Below are 24,480 nucleotides of genomic sequence, written 5' to 3'. Positions count from 1 at the left end.
CAAATCTAGCACAGTGCAAAAGACCAGATGTTGCTGTTCCATAGAGAAGGGCGGGGGGGGGGGGGGGGGGGGACTGTGCCTGCAATTCGACAACCAGCTCCTGGGTTTGGTCACGTCACTGTGGGTATTGGAAGCCGGACATTTATTAAGCAAAAGACACTAAAGAAAGACTAAGAAAGGCCCCTGGCTCTATTTTAGCCAGACCCTTCAACTCATTGTGTAGGGATCATCTGACTTCCAGATAGTATTCCCATTCTTTGCTTTGCTGGAGAGGGAACAGCACTGTACTCCAGCTCAGTCTGTACACCACAACCTGGCAGCCCACCGAGGCACACCCAGCAGCAAGTCTTCCAGGCTCCTCGGACAAAGGGAAGATCATTCAAGTGGCCTCCAGGCTGGACAACAAATACCACAACTAACCAGTGATGTACAAGATTCCAAGCCGTACAACTATCAGGGATTCAACAAACTTAAAACACGGATCAATCTAAAAATTCATAAAATTTACACTGATTTTTTTCTTTTGAAAACAGGAAACCAATCGAAATGCCCGTGGTCATTAGTGTAAATTAGTCTTTGATTTGGTACCTTGTGCATCAAACCTTATTGCATGATTATATACAATCTTTTACCACTCTGTTCTCTGCCTGCTGCTAGGGCAAGAGTATAACGAGGCAAGGCACACATGAAACATGAAATCTCTGATCTGTACAAAAGCTGTTATTACACAGAGATGGACCCTTCCCTGAAGCTTGATTTTCCTATTAGGACGTTTATGAGGGTCGGGTTCCCATTCCTGCATTCCTCCTGAGCAGCCCTTATTAAATCGTCCATTTGATCTTCATTCTCTCGATTCAGTAAAAAGCCTTTACCACCATATCCCTCAGCAACTGTATGGTAATCTGTGGAGAAAGGACATATAAAAGGTCATTGTTCTTCCATGTCCTCATGATACCTGCAGTAACTGGAGTAAAGGCAGCCTCTACAATGCGGCCTTCAGCTCCTTGGCAATGTATGGCAAGAGGCCTGGGCCTTACACTCTCCAAAATTCCCTCACCCTATGAGTGGGGATCTTGAAACCACTGGGAGGTTCACAGGGGCCATGTAACCAATTCCAATCTGAGCCATTAGTGCCCATTCCTTCATGGTTTCCTTCCCTTTACTTTGAAGATTAACAGTCATGCTTAAGCAGAAGTAAAAGTTGGTAATTTCCAACTTAACAGGACACAATGGAGTGATTGAACGGCACAGAACGATCATTCTCAATAGCCCTCGTCTTCCCATGGCTCAGCTTGCAAACCTATTGTATGATCTGGAAGAGTTCAGGTTCTATTCCTGAGCTGTGCTGAGTTAGCAGATCCACCACAGGGACAGTGTAGGGCTGCTAGAACTGGCCTCAATTCCACAGGCTTAAAACACAGGCAAGATTCCTACTGCTGTATCTGTCCACTCTCTCCTGCTTGGGTGAGCAAGTGTATGTTGGACAAACCAAGTTATGATGCCCCCCAGAGTAGAACAGCCTGCTGACTGTCTAAACTCACACATGGAGAACAGGCATTTGTGTGAGACCTAAGCAAGTGGTCATTATCTATGGAACTGGATCCCAGTAACAGTGAGTGCAGAGGAGTAAATAAAAAGGCACAGGCAAGTTTATATTCTCAGCCAGTTGCACCAGCGCATCGGTTTTATTGTCTTAGTAAAACTGGCTGACTCAGTAATTAGACATCTGCAAACTATTAAATACAAATTTGCTTTTCACATGCAGTTATACATTAAAATGACTCAAACTCTGTCTCTCTTCCATTCCCCTGCCCGCTATCAAAACAGCAAAGGGGGCAGGGCAAGCTCATCAAGACAGAAAATGTATATTTCTCAGTTCTGTATTAGTACAGTTGAAGACCCAGCCATGTACCTGTGTATGCCAGGCCACAGGCCACGTTGCTGCCTAGCAACGGAACTTGCTCTCGAGAAATCTGGCTCCAGCCGGCATCATTGCCAACTAAGGCAATTACAGGAGTCTGAAAGAACAGCAATTAATAATGAATGAGAAAAATAATTGTAAATGCACATACACACACACATCATACACACACTCGTGCGTGCAAAGCAAACTACACTTTCAGACTGGATTTAAAAATGTTAACTAATTGTTCGGTGGAGGGAAGGGTTGCTGAATGAGTGAGGGAGCTGATTAACAACAGTATCAGTATTAAATAAAATCTGAATTAAAAAGCTAGGATCAGTATGAAATTACAAGAATTGTCATAAAAATCAATCTAGTTCACTAACTAGAGATATCAGAACTAGAGATATAAATAAGCTCCTTTATTTCTAAACAACATTAGTAAATTAAAGCACACTCTACACTGGCTGCTCTATACCCACAACTCCACACAGGGCGAGTTCATGATCTTAGCCACACACTCGTTTGAAGGCACAGAACAGAAGGGTCTGAAGTATTCAACCAGGCAGAGGCACAGTAATAACTTGCATTTATACAGTAGTAAAATGACCCAAGGCACTTCAGAGGAATGTCAGAAGGAAAAAACAAGCCCAAGAATGAAGCATTAGACCTAATCCTCACCAGGGCTGGTCTCAGTGGGTCACTAGTGGGAGCAGGATGAACCGCTACTCATTGAACTGGAGATAAGATGAGGCACAGGAAACCTGAGCACAGACTACTCCCACTAGAAAAGCATTGGTGGAAAGAGGTGGCTTACAAAATGCCAGCATTGGGTTTTAATATCCCAATTACTGTCAAATGAAGTTATCATCTCCCTGCTGCAATGTGCACTTGCTATAATACTAAGAAGAAATTACTGAAATGGTGACAAATGCCCATTTAACATCACGTACCTTGTGACGTTTGAAAGTGTCAAACTCAGCTATGCTGTAGCCAAGGGAACCATCTCCATAAACAATCCAAACCTAGACATAAAAATAAAACACACAGGCTCAGATATCTGCAAAACAGCACAATGATCTTCAAGGTACAGTAAAAACAAACATGCTCATTTAAAAAAAATGAGTCTGTATTTTTAAATTCATGACCAGTGCTGGGAATACAACCATCTTCCGCTTGAGGAACTCAGTGTTGGTACCCAGGAATTTCAAGCCAGGAACAAGGGGTCAGATGTACAGCAAGGTTTTCTATATCCCACCAATGCCCCAGAATTGCTCGTGCAGCCATGTCACAGTCAATGCCACGTGTTAGATTTCTTTTCCCCTCGGCTTTCAGCTCCAAACAATTTTCTGCTGCAAATTGCTGGAATTGCGAGCTGCTAAAGGCAAGAGAAGGGCAACTTCAGACATCTGTATTTTTGCTAAGCACCAGGACCAACAGCCTATCTTTAGCAACTGAAGGAAATAGGGTGAATTTGAGTCAAATCAGGGTCAGAAGGATAAATAAATAGAGTGAAGGAAAGATTAGATACGAGTGAGAGAACAGCAAAGGAAATACAAGAAAAGCTAAAAACAAATAAACCCCTTGGCAAACGACTACCTGCAAGCGTGAGGCCCCACCATTTACTTTCTGGGCTGATGAAGGTTGTATTGCATCAGGACTAAAAACCACCTCATTAACAGGATCCTTACACTGTGATGTAGCACCCCTGATTTTCTGCAAGTTTAATTTGTAATTATGACACACATGCAACAACTTTTTGAAAATCACAGGGAGGTTACAGGCAAGCTCCTGTTGAGTGGCACAAATCCTCCAGCAATTTGTAGCAACTCGTAACTCACAGCACAATTCTTCCCCGCCATAAATTATCAGATATTTTTTAAGCACTAATAACACCATGTACTGTGAATTTGTCATTAGTTTCCCTGAAAACTCTGGACCAATGTCTCTTAATTCTGACCTTGAGAAATTGTACCTCTACTTGTACTACAGTTGTCAATTCCGGTAATCCTTCTACTGAATGAATTTACCAACCTGAAAGCAGTTCAATCCGATGGATTCAGGCCCACTAGCTACTGGGTTAAGTCTGGCCCAATCTCATCACAAGACAATGGCACAGAACTAGGGCTTTACAACAGATAATTTGCTGGGACACATACTTCATGCCTCTGCTGAAATCTCAACGCTGAGCAAAGCCTCATCTCAATAGTCGGGACTGGATTTGAACCCATATCCCAGAGGTGAAAGGCCAGAAGCAGAGACGCAGAATTAACATGGCACCAATGAATCAAAACTTTGGCAGGCTGGATTTCTCTCAAGTCAACTAAAAGTTTTAACCAGGCATTTAAATAATTTAAACTCCCTCTTTCTTTCTGAAGGTGTGTGTTCTGCACACATCCAAAAGCCAGAGCAGCCCAGCTTTGTGCACAAAGCTCCTGTGAGGAAGCAAGGAGAATACACTGACCTGTGACTCTGGTCTGCAAAGCTTGGCTCCAAGTGCAAACCCGCCACCCACTCCGAGTGTCCCAAAAGCTCCTGGGAACAGAAAGACCAGTGAGGTGAACAATCTATTAGAAATGCAGAGCCTGCTTATAAACAGATGAGAAAACACTAAATTGAGGTTAAATCAGTGCACAGACTGGGTACAAAAACAGAAAATGCTGGAAAAACTCAGCAGGTCTAACAGCATCTGTGGAGAGAAAAAAAAGAGTTAACGTTTCGAGTCCTTATGACTCTTCTTCAGTTCTGTGCCATTGTCTTGTGATGAGATTGGGCCAGACTTAACCCAGTAGCTAGTGAGCCTGAATCCATCGGATTGATCTGCTTTCAGGTTGGTAAATTCATTCAGTATAAGGATTACTGGAATTGACAACTGTAGTACAAGTAGAGGTACAATTTCTCAAGGTCAGAATTAAGAGACATTGGTCCAGAGTTTTCAGGGAAACTAATGGCAAATTCACAGCATATGGTGTTATTAGTGCTTAAAAAATATCTGGTAATTTATGGCGGGGAAGAATTGTGCTGTGAGTTACGAGTTGCTACAAATTGCTGGAGGATTTGTGCCACTCAACAGGAGCTTGCCTGTAACCTCCCTGTGATTTTCAAAAAGTTGTTGCATGTGTGTCATAATTACAAATTAAACTTGCAGAAAATCAGGGGTGCTACATCACAGTGTAAAAATCCTGCTAATCAGGTGGTTTTTAGTCCTGATGCAATACAACCTTCGTCAGCCCAGAAAGTAAATGGTGGGGCCTCACACTTGCAGGTAGTTGTTTGCCAAGGGGTTTCTTTGTTTTTAGCTTTTCTTGTATTTCCTTTGCTGTTCTCTCACTCGTATCTAATCTTTCCTTCGCTTTATTTATTTATCCTTCTGACCCTGATTTGACTCAAATTCACCCTATTTCCTTCAGTTGCTAAAGATAGGCTGTTGGTCCTGGTGCTCAGCAAAAATACAGATGTCTTGTTGCCCTTCTCTTGCCTTTAGCAGCTCGCAATTCCAGCAATTTGCAGCAGGAAATTGTTTGGAGCTGAAGGCCGAGGGGAAAAGAAATCTAACACATGGCATTGACTGTGACATGGCTGCACAAGCAATTCTGGGGCATTGAAGAAAAGTCTTAAGGACTTGAAAAGTTAACACTATTTTTTTCTCTTCACAGATGCTGTTAGACCTGCCTAGTTTTTCCAGCATTTTCTGTTTTTGTTTTAGATTTCCAGCATCCGCAGTGTTTTAATTTATTACAGACTGGGTAACTGCGGCGGGGGGGGGGGGGGGGGGGGGGGGGGGGGGGGGATGCAGGGAGCAGTGGTGTGGCAATTTGGCTCAGTTGCTCTTCTAGGTCAGATGATTATGGGTTCGAACCTCACCGGGAGTTGGATTAACATAGGGCAACACTCCAGTGCAGCACTGAAACACTGTCAGGGTCTCCTAGACCTTGCCTGCTTGCCTGTTTCTGTAGATGTTAATGCAGTGGGAATAAGATAGGCTAGTGTTCATGAAGGTTTAGGTCAAATGGACCAAATGCCTTTGCCACTGCATTTCTACATAGCAGCTTAAATGTGACAGCCTTCCAACTCTGCACCATCCTGCTCTCATTCAAAGTCGTCAGCTGGCCAGAGGCTATTCCACAGGCAAATTACTAGCATTTATAAAGCTGCGAATAAAGAGATGAGTCCCCATCCACTGCTGTTGGCATAATCTTACACCTGAGATCTTCCTATTTCAAAGCAAAAGTTGTTTTAAATTAAATAACCTCAAGCAGAATAATTTTTTGATAATCATCACCTTGAACCTAGCAGGGCCGTGTCTACACCAGCTGTGCCTTCCTGCCACCTGCCATACACAGTCCAAGCCTGCTAACTCCTTTCATTTAACAGCATTACCTGTTATTGACTGTACGTCCACTGATGTTAACCATGCCCTCTCCTCAGCCTGATCAGATATATTAGGGTTCATAATTTGATATGGACACCAAAAAATTGATGTTAAGGTTAAAGAACAATGCTTTAATCTTTCTCCTCAGTCAACAGGTTACAGCTTCAAGCTCCACTAGAGTCTGGAGCACTTAATATAGGCAGAGACTTAAGTGCACTATCAAGGGAGTGCTGCATTGTCCCAACGTGATTTTCAGACAAGACATTAAACCGCGTCTCATCAGCCTGCGTGTGAAAGATCTTTGGTACTATTTGAAGGGCAGAATGATATCTTGGTACCCTGGCCAATATTTCTACTTTAACCAACACTGCCAAAAGCAGGTTATCTTGTCACACGGTCCTGCTGTATATGGGACTTTACTGTATCCAAATTGACTTCTGCATTTGCCCAACAACAGGGACTGTAAGAGTAACTCATTGGTTGCAAAGCATTTGGAGATGTTCTGGGGATCATAGAAGACAGAGGGTAGCAGTGGAAGGGTGGTTTTCTGAATGGAGAGCTGTGTCTAGTGGAGTTTCGCAGGGATCAGTGCTGGGACCTTTGCTGTTTGTAGTATACGTAAATGATTTGGAGGAAAATGTAACTGGGCTAATTAGTAAGTTTGCAGACGACACTAAGGTTGGAGGAGTTGCAGATAGTGAAGAGGATTGTCAAAAGATACAACAGGATATAGATCAGTTGGAGACTTGGGCGGAGAAATGGCAGATGGAGTTTAATCCAGACAAATGCGAGGTAATGCATTTTGGAAGGTCTAATACAGGCAGGAATTATACAGTAAATGGCAGAACCCTTAAGTGTATTGATGGGCAGAGGGATCTGGGTGTACAGGCCCACAGGTCACTGAAAGTGGCAACGCAGGTGGATAAGGTAGTCAGGAAGGCATATGGCATGCTTGCTTTCATTGGCAGGGGTATTGAGTATAAAAGGTGGGAAGTCATGTTGCAGCTGTATAGAACCTTGGTTAGGCCACACTTGGAATATTGCGTGCAATTCTGGTCGCCACATTACCAGAAGGATATGGAGGCGTTGGAGAGGGTGCAGAGGAGGTTTACCAGAATGCTGCCTGGTCTGGAGGTTATTACCTATAAGGAGTGGTTGGAGAAACTCGGATTGTTCTCACTAGAGCAACGGAGATTGAGGGGTGACGATAGAAGTTTACAAAATTATGAGTGGCACGGACAAAGTAGATAGTCAGAAGCTTTTTCCCAGGGTGGAAGAGTCAATTACTAGGGGACATAGATTTAAGGTGAGAGGAGAAAACTATAGAGGAGATGTGCAGGGCAAGTTTTTTACGCAGAGGGTAGTGAGTGTCTGGAATTCGCTGCCAGAGGAGGTGGTGGAAGCAGGTACGATAGTGGTGTTTAAGAGGCAGCTTGACAAATACATGAATAGGATGGGAATAGAGGGATACAGACCCCGGAAGTGCAAAATGTTTTAGTTGACGGGCAATATGATCGGTGCAGGCTTGGAGGGTCGAAGGGCCTGTTCCTGTGCTGTACTTTTCTTTGTTCTTTGATATGGTGCTATATTCTAGAGTTCACTGCAAATTTGACATTTCATAAGTTCCAACACTGAAACTTGATCTTTAAGTAAATATTCTTTTCCCTCCGCACCCCTCTTCTAGAGGTGCTAACTCGCTAGTACTCCATTCAAGTAAAACGTCTCTAACTTTAGGTGGTGGTTGTTAACTGGTTATTTAACAACAGAAAGGAAATCACAGCTGAACTCTAGCCAACTCTTACCAAAGTCCATTTTCCAACAGGGGACGCTGGTTGATCCCGCCCACTCCCCTTTGTAACCCAGAGGCTCCTTCAACAATTCTGTTTGTACTGACCAGGATCGAGCCATCGGAGGGGCCCTCGGGGTTTCAAGATATAGGCAGCACTGCCCACAAAGTCACCCCCATCCGTCACTATTATGCTGTCCTCCTCCAACAAATGCTCGACATGATGCAGAACCTTCAGTGGATTCAGGTGTTTCGCCACTTCCTCCTCTGCCTTTTCACTGAAAGATGAAAAATGAATATCCCATTTCAGAAACGCAGTTCCCTAGAGTAAACCAGGACAAGATTCAGAGTGAATTGAGAGCGGGTGATGCTCATTGAAGCCTGTAAGAGCTGGGTTTTTCTCCAGTAGCTGGTTAGCTTCTGAACAAGGAGAGGATCCAGAAGGAAAGAATGGAAATTGGTATTTGTTCTGAACTATAGTTTAACAATAAAACAATTATGATTCACAGAATGTCTTCTGCTGCCTGATTCTTCAAATGGATATCCACCTGTTAAACAACTATGCCTTCTCAGCACCTCCCACCAGCTCAATATGCACCTCATCTGACCCGTCCCAACTCTAAAACCCTGAAATATTGTCCATCATGACTCAATTGGTAGCACCCTCATCTCAGCATTTTAAAAAAAAAAACATTTATGAGATGTGGGTGCCACTGGCAAGCCCATCCCTACTTGCCCTCGAGAAGGTGGTAGAAGTCAACTTCTTGAACCGCTGCAGTCCACATGGTGTAGCTACGCAGTACCATTAGGGAGGGAGTTCCATTATTTCTGACCCAGTGAGTTCAGGTACGGTTCAAGTCAACCTAAGAACATAATCTAGGCTGATGTTATTGAGCAGGACTGAGGGAGTGCCACGTTGTCAGTTGTGCCATCTTTTAGGTGGGTTATTTTAAATGACACCCTATCTGGATGGACACTAACCAAAGCGCAGGACTTTTTCCTGAGTATCCTGGCCAATAATCCTCTCTCAACCACCACTTCCAGAAACAAAGTGCCTAGTAAGTCATCGCACTTACCATCTGTGGAATCTTACTGCATTTTTCTACATAACAGTGATTATAATTCAAAAATAAATCTTACATGAATCACACTGAAATGCCTGAGGATATGATATGATATGATAAGGTGATTCATAAACACAAGAACTTATGAAAACACAATCATTTCTAGGAATAGGGAAAGGCTGTTAGAGCCCATTTTTGATCAATCTCAGCCTCACCAAAACATCACCCCGGCACTTTCCAGAAAAGCAAATATTTTGTTGAACCATTTGTACCATCTGCTTCATGACCATCCCTGGTAACTTGGTCAAGTTTTCCCCCCCTCCCTCCATTAGGCATGAAAACATTTCCCAACTTCCCTTCCTAAGGGCAAGCTTCTTAACATTTAACTCACACCTCCTATTGTTTAAACCTTCCACCCTACTTGGTACTGTACTCCATTATTGCAAATTTTATTTACACCTCTAAATTTAATGCCAGCATATAAGTCTCCAACAATGAAACTCAGCAGCAGCTCAAATCCTTTTCTCATTAGCTTGGGCTGCTCCCTCTTAAAGGCATCGATCCTTTGATTGTTACTGTTTCTCCAGCATCCGCTAACTTGATCAAAGAGTACTAATTGTGTGTGAACCTCGACAGCAATTATCAACCTATTTGACCTTTGGGGCATCCCAGTACCATCCTGTTGTCACCCAACACGAATGCTCATGCAATTCGCTGCAGGGCTCCATAGCCAGTACTTGGGATTGGGATTCTCAGCTGATTCTTCTCTCAAACACCAGCTGACCAGTCCAATTACAACATGCTTCCTATCTCCAACATGGGAGATCAGCTAACCTTGCACAGACATAGACACAGGAGCAGGCCATTGAGCTCCTCGGGGCTCCTCTGCTATTCAATTAGATCATGGCTGATCTGCACCTCAGCTCAATAGTCTGGGTCCTTTTCGCTAAGAAAAATCTAACTTTCTCAGTTTGAAAGTTCCAAATGCCCTGGCATCAACATTAACAGCCTTTAAGGGGAGAGAGTTACAAATTTCTAGTACCCACCGTATGAAAAACAATTTTCTGATTGCATTACTGAATGGCTTAGCTCTAATTTTAAAATGTGCCCCTTGTTCTCAATTCCACCCCCACCCTGCCACCAGAGAAAATATTAACTTTGCATTTATCCTGTGAACGCCTTTTAATATTTTAAATACCTCGATAAGATCACCCCCTCAATTTCCTATACTCAAAAGGATACAAGCCAAATCTCTACAATGTGTCCTCAACTTAACCGCAGAGATCAAAGCTGGGCTATTTGCTTTAGCTATTGACTGGATAAATAACAGCCTTCAGAGGATCTTTCATTAAAATCTTAGTAAAGAGCCATGTGGCAAATGAGTAATATACCAACAACATTTTTAAGTATGAGGGCGTCTTCCCCCAATGGTTCAAGAGGCAAATACACAGAATTTACAATGGAAACAGGCCATTTCTCTTATCGAGTCTCTGTCAGCACTTACTCTCAACCAGAGTAAGTAGACCCAATCACATTTTCTGGAATGCCAACAGAACCAACAGCAACACGAGGAAAAACTTTTTTTTAAAAAAAACACTGCGTACGGTTGGGATCTGTAATGCATTACTCGCAGGTGACACGAAAATTGGTGGTATCGTAAATAGTGAGGAGGAAAGCCTTAGATTACAGAGCAATATAGATGGCCTGGCAAGATGGGGAGAGCAGGGGCAAATGGAATTTAATCCCGAGAAGTGTGAGGTAATGCATTTTGGGAGGACTAACATGGCAAAGGAATACACAATGAATGGTAGGACCCTAGGGAGTACAGAGGATCAGAGGGATCTTGATGTACATGTCCATAGATCCCTGAAGGCAGCAGCACAGGCAGATAAGATGGTTAAGAAGGCACCTTTATTAGCCAAGGTATAGAATATAGGAGCAGGGAGGTTATGTTGGAGCTGTATAAAACACTAGTTAGGCCACAACTGGAGTACTGTATGCAGTTCTGGTCGCCACACTATAGGAAGAATGTGATTGCACTGGAGAGGATGCAGAGGAGATTCACCACGATGTTGTCTGGGCTGGAGTGTTTCAGCTATGAAGAGAGACTGGATAGGCTAGGGTTGTTTTCCTTAGAGCAGAGAAGGCTGAGGAGAGACCTGATAGAGGTATACAAAATTATGAGGGGCTTAGATGGAAGAAACTTTTCCCCTTAGCAGAGGTGTCAATAGCCAGTGGGCATAAATTTAAGGTAAGGGGCAGGAGGTTTAGAGGGGATTTGAGGAAATTTTTTTCACCCAGAGGGTGGCTGGAATCTGGAACACACTGCCTGAGGGGGTGGTAGAGACAGGAGCCCTCCCAACATTTAGGTATTTGGATGAGCACTTGAAATGCCAAACAGCATACAGGGCTACAGGCCAAGTGCTAGAAAATGGGATTAGAATAGATAGGTGGTTGATGGCCAGCACAGACATGATGGGCCGAAGGGCCTGTTTCTGTGCTGTATGACCCTATATGAACATACGGATGAGGAGGAGAAGGCCACTCAGCCCCTCAAGCCTGCTCCACCATTCAATAAGATCATGGCTGATCTGATCTTAAACTCATTTCCCTGCCTACCCTCGATAGCCTTTTACCCCTTTGCTTATCAAGAATCTATCTACCTCTGCCTTAAAGATATTCAAGGAGTCTGCCTCAGCCACCTTTTGAGGAAGAGTATTCCAAAGTGTCTCAGCCCCTTGGGAGAAGAAAGAAAATTCCTCATCGCTGTCCTAATTGGGCAAGCCCTTATTTTGAAAAAGTGACTACTACTACTACCTCCTGAGTGCGTCGTGGAGGCAGATTCAATTGTAGTTTTCAAAAGGGAATTAAATGAGCACCTGAGCAGAAAAAAATTGAAGGGCCTCAGGAAAAGGGCTGGAGAGTGGGACTAGCTGATTTGCTCTTCCAAAAAACTAGCATGAACACAATGGGCAGAATGGCCTCTTTCTGACTTACTGAGTGCAACATCGCTTCATTCACTTATTCCAGTTAAATATTCTCGGTTTCTGCCTCAACCACTTACTCTGAATTTCCTCACAACTCAGAAGATTATCTTGTTCGATGATAATCCCTTACATTTAATATTACCTTTCATTCAAAATAGCTCAAATTGCTGGAAATCGTTAGCCCCTTCTACCCTTCATGTTGCCCTGTAATATGCACTGTTTTAATAAAAGGAAACACTATTTTATTCTAGGTTTATAGTGTTCAAGTTCCTTTTTCTTTTTATATTCCTACCTATTAGTCTTCTCCTTTTTAACATCTCCCTCCTTCAGACATCGGGTCCAATCACTGGGAGCCTGGTAACCCTTTAGCCCCTCTGCCAACTGAACTAAAAAGGAACCAGGGTCACCTGAGAGGAACAAAGACACAATATTCAGATATATTACATGCGGAATTAAAATTAAACAAATCAGATAATATCATAATGTTTCAGAATACAGTGATGGGATTGGGTCAATTCAACGGCTGATAGTCCCAATCTAGATGAACATCTTTGCAAAACGCTGCAATGTTGCCAGGTGTCAAACAATTACCCCTTCATTCAATGGAAACCAAGAATTTCCCATCCCTGATTGGCATTTGGGCAGTGAATTCTCTTTTTAAATAAAAGATGTGACACAAACCTATAAAACCCAGGTGCAATCAAGCAACAGCCATCACTGAGAGAACATTAATATTGGTTGTAAAGTACCAGGACGCTAATCACAGAGTGCAGAAGAGGCCCTTCGGCCCATCTGCAGTGACATGTGAGAAACACCTGACCTACCTACCTAATCCTATTTACCAACACTTGGCCCATAGCCTTGAATGTTGTGACATGCCAAGTGCTCATCCAGGTACTTTTTAAAGGATGTGAGGCAACCCATCTCCACCACCCTCTCAGGCAGCACATTCCAGACCGTCACCACCCTCTGGATAAAAAAGCTTTTCCTCACATCCCCCCTAAACCTCATGCCCCTCACCTTGAACTTATGTCCCCTCGTGACTGACCCTTCAACTAAGGTGAACAGCTGCTCCCTATCCACCCTGTCCATGCCTCTCAATCTTGTACACATTGATCGGGTCGCCCCTCAGTTTTCTCTGCTCCAACGAAAACAACCCAAGTCTATCCAACCTCTCTTCATAACTTAAGTGTTTCATCCCAGGCAATATCCTGGTGAATCTCCTCTGCACCCCCTCCAGTGCAATCATATCCTTCCTATAATGTGGCGACCAGAACTGCGCACAGTACTCCAGCTGTGGCCTCACCAAGGTTCTATACAACTCCAACATGACCTCCCTACTTTTGTAATCTATGTCTCGATTGATAAGGGCAAGTGTCCCGTATGCCATCCCACTAACATGCCCCTCCGCCTTCAGAGATCTATGGACACACACGCCAAGGTTCCTTTGTTCCTCAGAACTTTCTAGTGTCATGCCATTCATTGAATACTTCCTTGTCAAATTACTCCTTCCAAAGTGTATCACCTCACACTTTTCAGGGTTAAATTCCATCTGCCACTTATCTGCCCATTTGACCATCCCATCTATATCTTCCTGTAGCTGAAGACACTCAACCTCACTGTTAACCACCCGGCCAATCTTTGTGTCATCCGCAAACTTACTATACATATACCATAGTCATCTATGTCGTTTATATAAATGACGAATAATAGGGGACCGAGCACAGATCCCCGTGGTACACCACTGGACACTGGCTTCCAGTCACTAAAGCATCCTTCTGTTATCACCCTCTGTCTCCTACAACTAAGCCAATTTTGAATCCACCTTATCAAATTACCCTGTATCCCATGTGCATTTGTCTTCTTTATAAGTTCCCCATGTGGGACCTTGTCAAAGGTTTTGCTGAAATCCATATAAACTACATCAACTGCACTACCCTCATCTACACACCCGATCACTTAAGATCTTCCTTCCTCCATTCAGCCTCTGGTACAGGGTCCGTGCACAAACCTCCTTGTAGCTTGTTTGAGGGTTGGGGCTTAAGAGAAGGATTTGACTAAGCAGTCCTTCTGCCTTGTGAATGGCTTTTTGGGGAGCGAGGAGGGTGGGGGGACGAATTGAAGCTGGCCTTCTGCTTACATCCAAACCATATCTTACATTAGCCCACCCAGTCTAATGTTCTCTTATTCCTCAATGTTCCCTTCTCTTCCCCAAACCATCAACCTGCCTGAAGGTGCTGATTGCTGAGTGTTTAGCAACCCATCTGTATCTTTCCCAAATGGGAACTCTTCACATGTGAATATTGGGAGGGAATAAGACTGGGTGACCGCTTTGTGGAACACCTTCGGTCTGTCCGCAAGCGTGACCCAGACCTTCCTGTCGTTTGCCATTTCAACACACCACCCTGCTCTCATGCCCACATGTCCATCCTTGGCCTGCTGCAATGTTCCAGTGAAGTTCAAAGCAAACTGGAGGAACAGCACCTCATCTTCCGATTAGGCACTTTACAGCCTTCCGAACTGAATATTGAGTTCAACAACTTCAGATCATGAACTCTCTCCTCCATCCTCACCCCTTTTTTGATCCCCTTTTTCCTAATAATTATTATATATATTTTTATATATATATATAATTTCTTTTCCCACCTATTTCTATTATTATTATTTTTAAAATTTATTTCCGTCCATTGTTTTATCTCCACCTTTTAGCCTATTTCAATCCCTTCCCCCCACCCCACCCCCACTAGGGCCATCTGTCACTTGCTCATCCTGCTTTCTACCCTTAATGTCCCCACTAGCACATCCTTTAACTAAGATCACCACCGTCAACACCCCTTTGACCTTTTGTTTATGACATCTTTGGCAATCTCTCCTTTGCCTCCACCTATCACTGGCCCTCTGTCCAGCTCCACCTGTCCAACCCCCCTTAAACAGCTTATATTTCACCTCATTTCTATTTTTCTTTAGTTCTAATGAAGAGTCATACGGACTCAAAACGTTAACTCTGTCTTCCTCTCCACAGATGCTGTCAGGCCTGCTGAGTTTTTCCAGCAATTTTTGTTTTTGTTTTAGTAATGGGACCTGACATTCATTCATTCTCTATCTCTCCCCCTCGCTCTCAATTCAATGTTGGCCAGTCAATCTCAATCAGGTCTGCTTTCTTTTGCCTTCTCTAATCAGACAGAGAGCAAGAAGCCAAGCTTGACAACTCCTTATGCAGTCTCAGAGGTCAAAGCTCAGACTAAACCATGACATGCCAGGTTTGTAGCTTTCAGTGCAAGCACGGGCTGTGCATTCTCTGAGCCCATTGTAGGGAGCTAACCCTTCGTTCTTAAATGGAGATGTCACCACTTACCTCTTACAGCAAGTGTTGGCTTCCAGAACATGTCTGAGTTTTTCAGCAACTGTGAGCGGTTACGGTTAACAGCAATTATCTGGCTCCGTCTGCTGAGAACACGTCCATAAGACAAGCGGAAATCACACACTGTACCTGTTTGCCAAAAATTGGAAAAACCATCAGACTGGGGGTGGTGGGAACTGAAGTCACTGACCCTACAGTAGGACAGAGCCGCATAGAAGTTCAATTGACAACCAATCTGATTAAGGCCAGATTTTTACTGCAGTTAACGTTCCTCATCCTTCCTAACTGCACATTTCATTAATGAAGACTTCTCCCTACTCAATCTATTGCAATGTGCCAAGCAGGGCACAAGTCAGCGCCTAGCTCAGTGCAGCTGCCTGGGAATGAGCCACAGTACAGGGGAGGAGAAATGCAGCCCATTTGTTTTTTTTTTCAAAAAGTACAATTAGCACACAGTTGGTATTGATTTTGTAGAATGCAACCTGTGCTAACATTGAGAACATTAACTCATTATATGAAGCATTCAAACAAATCAAGAGCACTTTAATTAAATTTTTTTTTTCATTTATGGGATGTGGGCATCACTGGCTACACTAGTATTTACTGTCCATCCTCAGTTGCCCTTGAGAAGAGGGTTGGGAGCTGCCCTCCTGAACCACTGCAGCTCATGTGGTATAGGCACACCCACAGTGCTGTTAGGAAGGGAGTTCTAGGATTTTGACCCAGCGGCAGTGAAGGGACAGCGATATATTTACAAGTCAGGATGGTGAGTGGCTTGGAGGGAAACTTCCAGGTGGTGGTGTTCCCATGTGTCTGCTGCAATTGTCCTTCTAGATGGTAGCAGTTGTGGGTTTGGAAGGTGCTGTCTAAGGAGCCATTGCGAGTTCCTGCAGTGCATCTTGTAGATGGTACACACTGCTGCTACTGTGTGTTGATGATGGAGGGAGTGAGTGTTTGTGGATGGGGTGCAAATCAAGCAGATTACTTTGCCCTGGATAGTGTCAAGCTTTTTCAGTGTTGTTGGAGTTGCACGCATCCAGGCAAATGGAGAGTATTCCATCACACTCCTGAATTGTGCCTTGTAGATGGTGGACAGGATTTGGGGAATCAGGTGCTGAGTTAATCATCGCAGGATCCTAGCCTCTGACCTGCTCTTGCAGCCACAGTATTTATATGGCTAGTCCAGTTCAGTTTCTGGTCAATGGTAACCCCCCCAGGATGTTGATTGTGGCAGATTCAGCAATGGTAATGCCATTGAATGTCATGGGACGATGGGTAGCTTCTCTCTTGTTGGAGATGGTCACTGCCTGGCACTTGTGTGGCATGAATGCTATTTGCCACTTGTCAGCCTAAGCCTGGATATTGTCCAGATCTTGTTGCATTTGGACATGGACTGCTTCAGTATCCGAGTCGTGAATAGTACTCAACATTGTGCAATCATCAGTGAACATCCCCACTTCTGACCTTATGATGGAAGGAAGGTCATTAATGAAGCAGCTGATGGTTGAGCTACGATACTACCCTGAGAAACTCCTGGAGTGATGTGCTGGAACTGAGACGATTGACCTCTAACAACCACAACCATTGTTCTTTATGTTAGCTATGACTCCCAACAACTGGAGAGTTTTCCCCGATTTCCATTGACTCCAGTTTGGCTAGAGCTCCTTAATGCCACACTCGGTCAAATGCTGACTTGATGTCAAGGTCAGTCACTCTCACCACACCTCTGGAGTTCAGCTCTTTCGTCCATGTTTGAAACAAGGCTGAAATGAGGTCAGGAGCTGAGTGACCCTGGTGGAACCCAAACTGAGCATCAGTGAGCAGGTTATTGCTAAGCAAGTGCCGCTTGATAGCACTGTTGATGACCTCTTCCATCACTTTACTATGATCGAGAGTAAACTGATGGGGTGGTATTGGCTGGGTTAGATTTGTCCTGCTTTCTGTGTACAGGACATACCTGGGAAATTTTCCACTTTGCTGGGTAGATGTCAATTTTATAGCTATACTGGAACAGCTTGGCTAGGGGCGCAGCAAGTTCTGGAACACAAGTACTATTACTAGAATGTTGTCAGGGTCCGTAGTCTTCAACCATTCTTGATATCACATGGAGTGAATCGAATTGGCTGAAGACTGGCATCTGTGATGCTGGCGACCTCCGGAATTTGAGATTGTTATGATTTAGGCAAGGGTATTAAGGGATATGGAATTGAGGCAGGTAAATGGAGTCAAGGTACAGATCAGCCATAAGCTAACTGAATGGTGAAACAAGCTCAAGGGGCTGAATAGCCTACTCCTGTTCCTACTTATTGTCCCATGAAAAGGCTAGAAAACAAATTTTTTTTTGAGCAACATCAAAGACTGACGCTGGTCAACATGAGTCCAGTCCAAGGCTCACTAATCACTCCCAATGAATCCACTTCGACAGCATTGGTACAACATGCTGAAAAGATGGAAGGGCTGCCACTCACATGTCACAGTCACGTAAGAAAGCATCAAGTTGGAGCCTTTCAGAGACCTTGCCAACCAGTGCCAATAGTCAGTCAGTCAGAGAATCGCAGCACAGCCTGTTTTATGGCATTTCAGTAAAACATCACACGGCACCATGTACACAGAATGGCTGCTGCCATCATTATCAGTTACTGCATTTCAAGGTGAATTGAAAGATGTGATAAAGCCCTAAATAAATGAGAAAGTCTTTTTTTTATTCAGCTTTAATGATTACTGCAGGTATTTGAGACAATTCAGTTAAAGGCCTCCCACTACTGATCAGATTGATCAGGATCTCACTGACCTGCCAGTATGACCAGGTCTGCCTCTTTCAAAGCATCTCTTCGGTTCTGTCGGACGTGAATGGGGCTGTCCCTTCCCAGCATTCCTCGAGCCATGCCTCCCAGGAAGCAAGGAATAGCCAGAGATTCCAGAGCTGCCCTAGATGGAAATGTTTACAATATCTGGTACATTACCATGCCACTGTACTACTACAGACCAAGAGTGGTGTTTCACCCAACTAAGGGATCACGTAGAATAAGAGTAAAAGTCAACACAAAAGCCAAAATCTTGCTAATTTTATCTTTCCCATCCCAACTTTGCAAGTATTTCTGAAATGGATTAGCTGTAGATATGGGAATACTGCCCAATCTCATGACTGTTTACAGAACACTGTGCTTATGCAAAATCAGTGCTTAAAGCCTAGTGCTAGATTGGGCCAAAATGGAAGCAGTTTTGTGTTACAGATTTATGTCAATTAGGACACAGATTAAAAATGTACCCAAACACATTTCACGGTGTAGCTCACAACCAACATCGTGCACGTGAAGTCCATGCATTCAGCCCACAACCTCCAGCTCTCCTGCTTCTTTAGTTTTTACATACCTGCTTTTTAAAATTTCCCTAATCCAACACACTTCATTATCCCCACCCCAATCCCAAGTCTCTCAAAACCCCTCTCTGACCATTCCTCCAGCTCCCCTCCCCACACTTGCTATCACAATACGAGGTGGGGGGGGTAGACAGTAACATGTGATAACGTCGCTGCATTAGTAATCCAGACAGGCTAATGCTCTTGGGACATGGGTTCAAATCCTAACATGGTAGCTGGTGGAGTTTAAATTTAGTAAATAAATCTGGAATATAAAGCTCATTTCTGTAAAGGTGACCAGGGCAACTATCATCAATTGTTGTAAGAACCCATCTGTTTTCGGGGAGGAAATCTGCCATCCTTACCATATCTGGCCTACATGTGACTCCAGGCCCACAGAAATGCAGCTGGCCCTTAACCATCCTCTAAAATGGCTGAGTGAGCTACTCAGTTCAAGGGCTGTTGGGGATGGGGAACAAATGCTGGCTTGCCAAAGAAAAATGCGAAAAAGGATTAAGTAGGGTTGCAGGTTTTCTCCTGTAAAATGCTGAGACAGCTTTCCCTACGTGAGGAATGTCATCTCTCAAAATACAAACTTTGACTGCCAAAGAGGCGGCTTCCATGCCACGTTCGACCCCAGATCTTAAGAGTTTATAGCACGACACTAGCTCCATGTGCCACCCAATCCTTAAACAGCAGAGCATCCCAAAGTAGTTCCAGGCTTGCACGATAGAAAAGCTTGTCCGCAATTTAAAACACCACCCTCACCAAGGTCACATGCACTAAAGGTTGCAAGCTGGGATAAAGCAGGGAAAAGAGAGCTAGGCCAGATCATGGACATCAGTTGATCAGTGACTTACCGGACATTGTCCACAGGTGTAGGTGGGAGTGTTACCTGACTGCCTAGAAGGATGACTGGTTTTTTAGCCCTGCTCACTATCTCCACACAGCACTGCACCTAAAGAAACAAAAGTTAAACCTTCAGAAATTGCTGCACAAACATTGCATGCAAACATTAATTTTGCGATACTAAGTGGAAAATGCATGCCTGATGCCAAGTCAGTTAATAAAGTAAGTAGTTGAGCCATAAAGACAAGCAAAAGTTTGATCATAACCCTACTAAGTCAGTTGATCTCAGCAACAGTGCTCATAGGATTGCTTCAATTGGCCTCAGTACCCCTCAATTTTGGGAAGGTAGGGAAGAACTATCCTGTTCTTCACCAATGGCCAGAAACCACCGCTAAGTCTATAGGTTTCGGGTAAGGGCACCAATGGGCTGAATTGTGATGCCCTCCATAGTCAAGTAACCCAGCACCAAGTCAAGGGTTACACATGAAGAATGGACGTTTGGGTGAGCTGCTTGCCAGCTGTCAAACAGAAAAAAACAGGTAGCTGATGGCAGGTTGAATGGAGAGGAGAGTGGGTGTCGGGGGAAGAGGAGAACAAACGTTCCTGGAGACAGAAATCAGCAAAGAGGAAAATTAATTATAAAGGAGCAATTTTTATTGAAGGTTAAAATTGGTTTAGTTTCTGTTTTAAAAAATAACGCTGCCTTTTTAAAATCGTGACCCATGCAATGTTTGCTTAGGCTTTTGTCAGCAGGCTGGAAAAATTGAATGAAAGGATCAGAGCTCGTGAACTGCAATATTTAATGCAGAAAAGTAGAGAAAATGTTCAACTGACTGTGGGAACCTTCTAGTTACTGTGATGCATAAGCTGTTGATTCCTTTGTTAGAGTGAGACCCATTCACTGTTTATTGTGTGTTTTTGTTTGAATCAGTGGTGAGAGGTGCAGTGGTTTCTGCAGCTGTGATTTTGAGGTATAGCCTCTCTCTTCTTCAGTTTCAGCTGGTGTGACAATGTTGTAGGTATATGTCTCAAAGAGGGACTGGGTGACACTTGTGAATGAAGACACTTTCCCGTCATATTTAGGGCCTGCATTTAAACGATACAAAGACTGAGGGGGGTAAAGGTCCCCCGTCTGATAAATCAAAAGGTCACAATTAAATTAACCCGAAGGCAGGGTCAACGTGGTTCCTGTTGGCCGACAGACAACTGGAAAAAAGAACTACTTGCTGATACATCTCACCCAGAGAAGTGAGTCAAAAAAGCAGTTAATGTGTGTAAGGGAAAGGGCTGCAGCAGAGGTGAAGCCATGCACGATGCACAAACTGAACATTTGAGGTTAACAATGGGCATCAAAAGTGGAATGTATTCATCTGCCAACACTGCCATCTCTCACCCTGTGAGCAATCATCTCAGTTTAAGAGAGAGATTTAAAGCAGGGTCACAAGATTATTCCTAGGCTACACTGATCTCAAGCGGTCAAAAATGCTGCTGCCCATGACGCTATACAAATGCTTATTTCCACCTGAAAGATTACAAGTCTTAGGAATCTACCTCATCAGCTGTGGCCATGGGAAGATCCACTGGCAAAGGTGAGATGTCCTTTTTGTCCCAAGCTCCAGCAAACAGGTTATTCAGATGGTTATGAAGATACCTGAGAAGTGAAGGTGAGATAAGTGATTGTGAATTATTGCACAAGAGAAAAACTTGTCCACAACTTAAAACATCACCCTCACCAAGGTCCAAACTTCAAGTGAAACAGGATCAGATTAACCCTTTTGATGTCAAATAGCTCACCTTCAGAAGCGTAATCAGCTCTTCAGTCATCTACGCAAATGATTTTTTATGTACAAGTCCAGATAGTGAGTAGGAACAGTACATTCAGCCTAAATTAAGTCCTCCTGACTAGATTTTGGAGGAATGTTTTGGAGAAATGAAATACCAGAGGCAAAAGCTCACTTGAACCTGCAGTGATTATTGGATAGAGCAGAGATCTGTGCTGGATTTCGTCTCTTCCCTCCCTGGTACACTTCCCTCTCACAGCTCAAGTACCATATTATTTATATTTAATTTTTGTACCAAAACCAACTGGAAAATATCAGTTAATCCACCCAGTCCTCTCAGTCCTACACATTGTACATGAGAGCCACCCAGCACGAATGATCAGCCAAATTAGCCCCCCCGCCCTTGCTTATATGATATGCATGGATCCAATTTCCTCTTCACAACATAGCCAAAGTCGCATAAGAGAATCACGCAATGAACTCATGTTGTGGAATGGCACACAGACCACTATAATCATACTACAGCATCACTATAAAGCTGTGTAGACCTGGCATTTATACATCAGTCCTGTTGATTGAAAATAAATGACAAACACTTAATGATACCATCATAACTTACATACCTGCACTGCACTCCCATTTTTCCAATCGAGAGGCTGGGGACGGGGAGGGTGTGACAAAGTGTCAGATCTGAATTTCTTCTTCCACTACTTGCCTCAACAAAACTCCACCCCACTCCCCCCCCCATCCAAACTTAACTGCAGGATGAGAGACTTGTTCTAATTAATGTAGGAGTGAAGAACAATCAAAAGTATTGCTGAAGAAAAAGGAAACATACTGTCAAAGCTTTTCATCTTGCAATCATTAGGACAGGTACAAGAATACCAAATTTCAAAGGGAGCAACAATTTATACTCCATGAGAAAGGGGTGCTGCTTGTTTGCCAAGTTGACTTCAATTGGTTAAGCCTTGCCATGGAGAATGCACCAGGGAACCATTGTCCCCCATGCTTTTGTTTAATTCAAAAAAGACACAATGCATTTTCCTTTTGTCTGCAGAGGGCAGTCCCTAAATAAGAATGGCAATGCCTTGACCCGAGTCAACTTGCCTACCAAGTAACACTTTTTTTTACCTCATAAAGGTATAAATTGTTGTCCCCTTTAAAAGTTGCCATTCTTGCGTCTGTCCTGATGAGTGCAAGACAAAAAAGCTTCAACATCATGTCCCTTTTTTCAGCAATACTCAAGTTTTGTACTACCAAGCAACAATCAATAAAAGTAGCTAGTGCCATGTTAGATCTTTTAAGTTTAAATGGCTCTGACTGGCATAGGGGGGCTATTCTTAGCCTTAGCACTCCCACCCCGGTCTAGGAAAGGAAAAAAAAAACAGCCAGCGTTCCAGTTTCCAATCCCTAGCCAGCTTACCTCTGCTGGAAATTGTGTGGACGCTGGATGAAGACAGGTTCGAGCTCTGCTGTGATGCCTCCACAGTTGAATTACCCATTCACACTCAATTTCTAGGCTCACAAAAGGATAATGGTCACTTGTGTGAGGTGCTGAAAGGCGCCATGGAACTGTCCTGCAGCACAAGTCAACACACTAGGGAGAGAAAATGGGAAAGCAATACTTGTGGCCACGATCAGTTAGTGCCAGTGGATGTGATGGCTAAATTTACAGAAAACTGGGGAAAAAGCAATAGCAGCTTCTGCTGGATAGTAGCTCCATTAATCCCTCCTTCCTCCTCTGAAAGACCATATTAATTTGCATGAAAAGCTGACAAACACTGAAAATGTTGTAGCAACTATTCCCCACTTGGTGGCTGAAATATGACTTTACAAAGCTTATTAAAAAACAAAAATAATTGTACATAACAATCCACAAATTGTTACTTTAAAACGTGGAATTAAAGGAAATAATCTATCAGTTTTATCCTTATAACACTGCGATTTTAGTAAACTCACCAGTTTATGACTTTTCCCATAACTCCTTTAGGTGCACTTTTTGGTATGACCTCTTTCTGAACTATATGATATGGGTAGAGGACATCAATTGGAAACTCAACAAACACAGGCCCTAGGCACAAAGGAAATACAAGCACAAATATTTTTAAAAGTTTTACAATAAACATTATTAAATACAAACTAACTGGATTTGGGTCAACCGAGCCAAGTGAAAAGACCAAGTCATATTTGACTAATTAAGAAAGTAGGGCTTTCCTTTTTATTCACTCACAGGGTGTGGGTGTCATTGGCGAGATCAGCATTCATTGACCATTTCTGATTGCCCTCAACGCAGGCTTGCCAGGCCATTTTGGAGGTCAGTTAAGAGTCAATTACATTGTTATGAGTCTGTAGATAGAGCTAGGCCAGATCTATTAAGGATGGCAGACTTCCTTCCTTGATGGGCATTTATGAAAATTTGGTTCACTACTTTGAATGAAAATCCGGTACTTACATGGTTACCATTACTGATACTGGAATTGTTTTTTTTGTTAACTGAATTTAAATTCCCCAGCTGCTGAGGTGGGGTTTGAACTAGTGTTTCCAGGCCTCTTGATTACTAATCCAATAACATAACGACTTTGAGACAGTTCCCTGCTTGGGAGGGTCAGCAGTAAGCTGTGTCACAGTAGTTAGAAGCTGTCTGAAGCTTCTCTCGTTCCACTCAAGCAACACACTTTAACCCCAGTGCAGCGTAATAGCCTCTAATATATATACAAACAAAAAGCTAAAAGCTACTGCGGATGCTGGAAATCCAAAACAAAAACAGAATTACCTGGAAAAACTCAGCAGGTCTGGCAGCATCGGTGGAGAAGAAATCAGTTAACGTTTCGAGCCTTCACGACCCTTCGGCAGAACTGAAGCATAGTTAGGAGAAAGGAGAAATATAAGCTGGTTTAAGGTGGGGGTGGGGGGGTGGGGGGGGGGTGGGGGGGGGGGGGGGGGGGTGGAGAGAAGTTGAGGGTGTGGTGATTGTGGAGATAAGCAAGCAGTGATAGGAGCAGATAATCAAAAGATGTCA

General features: G+C 43.5%; 1 protein-coding gene across 1 annotated transcript in view; it reads right to left on the bottom strand.

The window, feature by feature from the left end:
* Positions 1 to 525: 525 nt before the first annotated feature.
* Positions 526 to 24,480, bottom strand: part of ilvbl (ilvB (bacterial acetolactate synthase)-like) — a 39,521-nt gene continuing 15,566 nt past the window's right edge. The window contains exons 5-15 of the mRNA XM_078531108.1: positions 23,421 to 23,532; positions 21,232 to 21,331; positions 19,692 to 19,789; positions 18,265 to 18,401; positions 15,468 to 15,602; positions 12,405 to 12,519; positions 8,170 to 8,339; positions 4,368 to 4,438; positions 2,857 to 2,928; positions 1,913 to 2,018; positions 526 to 902 (exon numbers count right to left, since the gene is read on the bottom strand). Coding sequence (XP_078387234.1) covers positions 724 to 902; positions 1,913 to 2,018; positions 2,857 to 2,928; positions 4,368 to 4,438; positions 8,170 to 8,339; positions 12,405 to 12,519; positions 15,468 to 15,602; positions 18,265 to 18,401; positions 19,692 to 19,789; positions 21,232 to 21,331; positions 23,421 to 23,532 — 1,295 coding nt within the window. The 3' untranslated portion in view covers positions 526 to 723. The remainder of the gene's footprint in view (positions 903 to 1,912; positions 2,019 to 2,856; positions 2,929 to 4,367; positions 4,439 to 8,169; positions 8,340 to 12,404; positions 12,520 to 15,467; positions 15,603 to 18,264; positions 18,402 to 19,691; positions 19,790 to 21,231; positions 21,332 to 23,420; positions 23,533 to 24,480) is intronic.

The sequence above is a fragment of the Cetorhinus maximus genome, chromosome 2 (genome assembly GCF_964194155.1).
Source record: "Cetorhinus maximus chromosome 2, sCetMax3.hap1.1, whole genome shotgun sequence".
Classification (NCBI taxonomy): Eukaryota; Metazoa; Chordata; class Chondrichthyes; order Lamniformes; family Cetorhinidae; genus Cetorhinus; species Cetorhinus maximus.
This window is presented reverse-complemented; position numbering and strand designations above follow the sequence as displayed.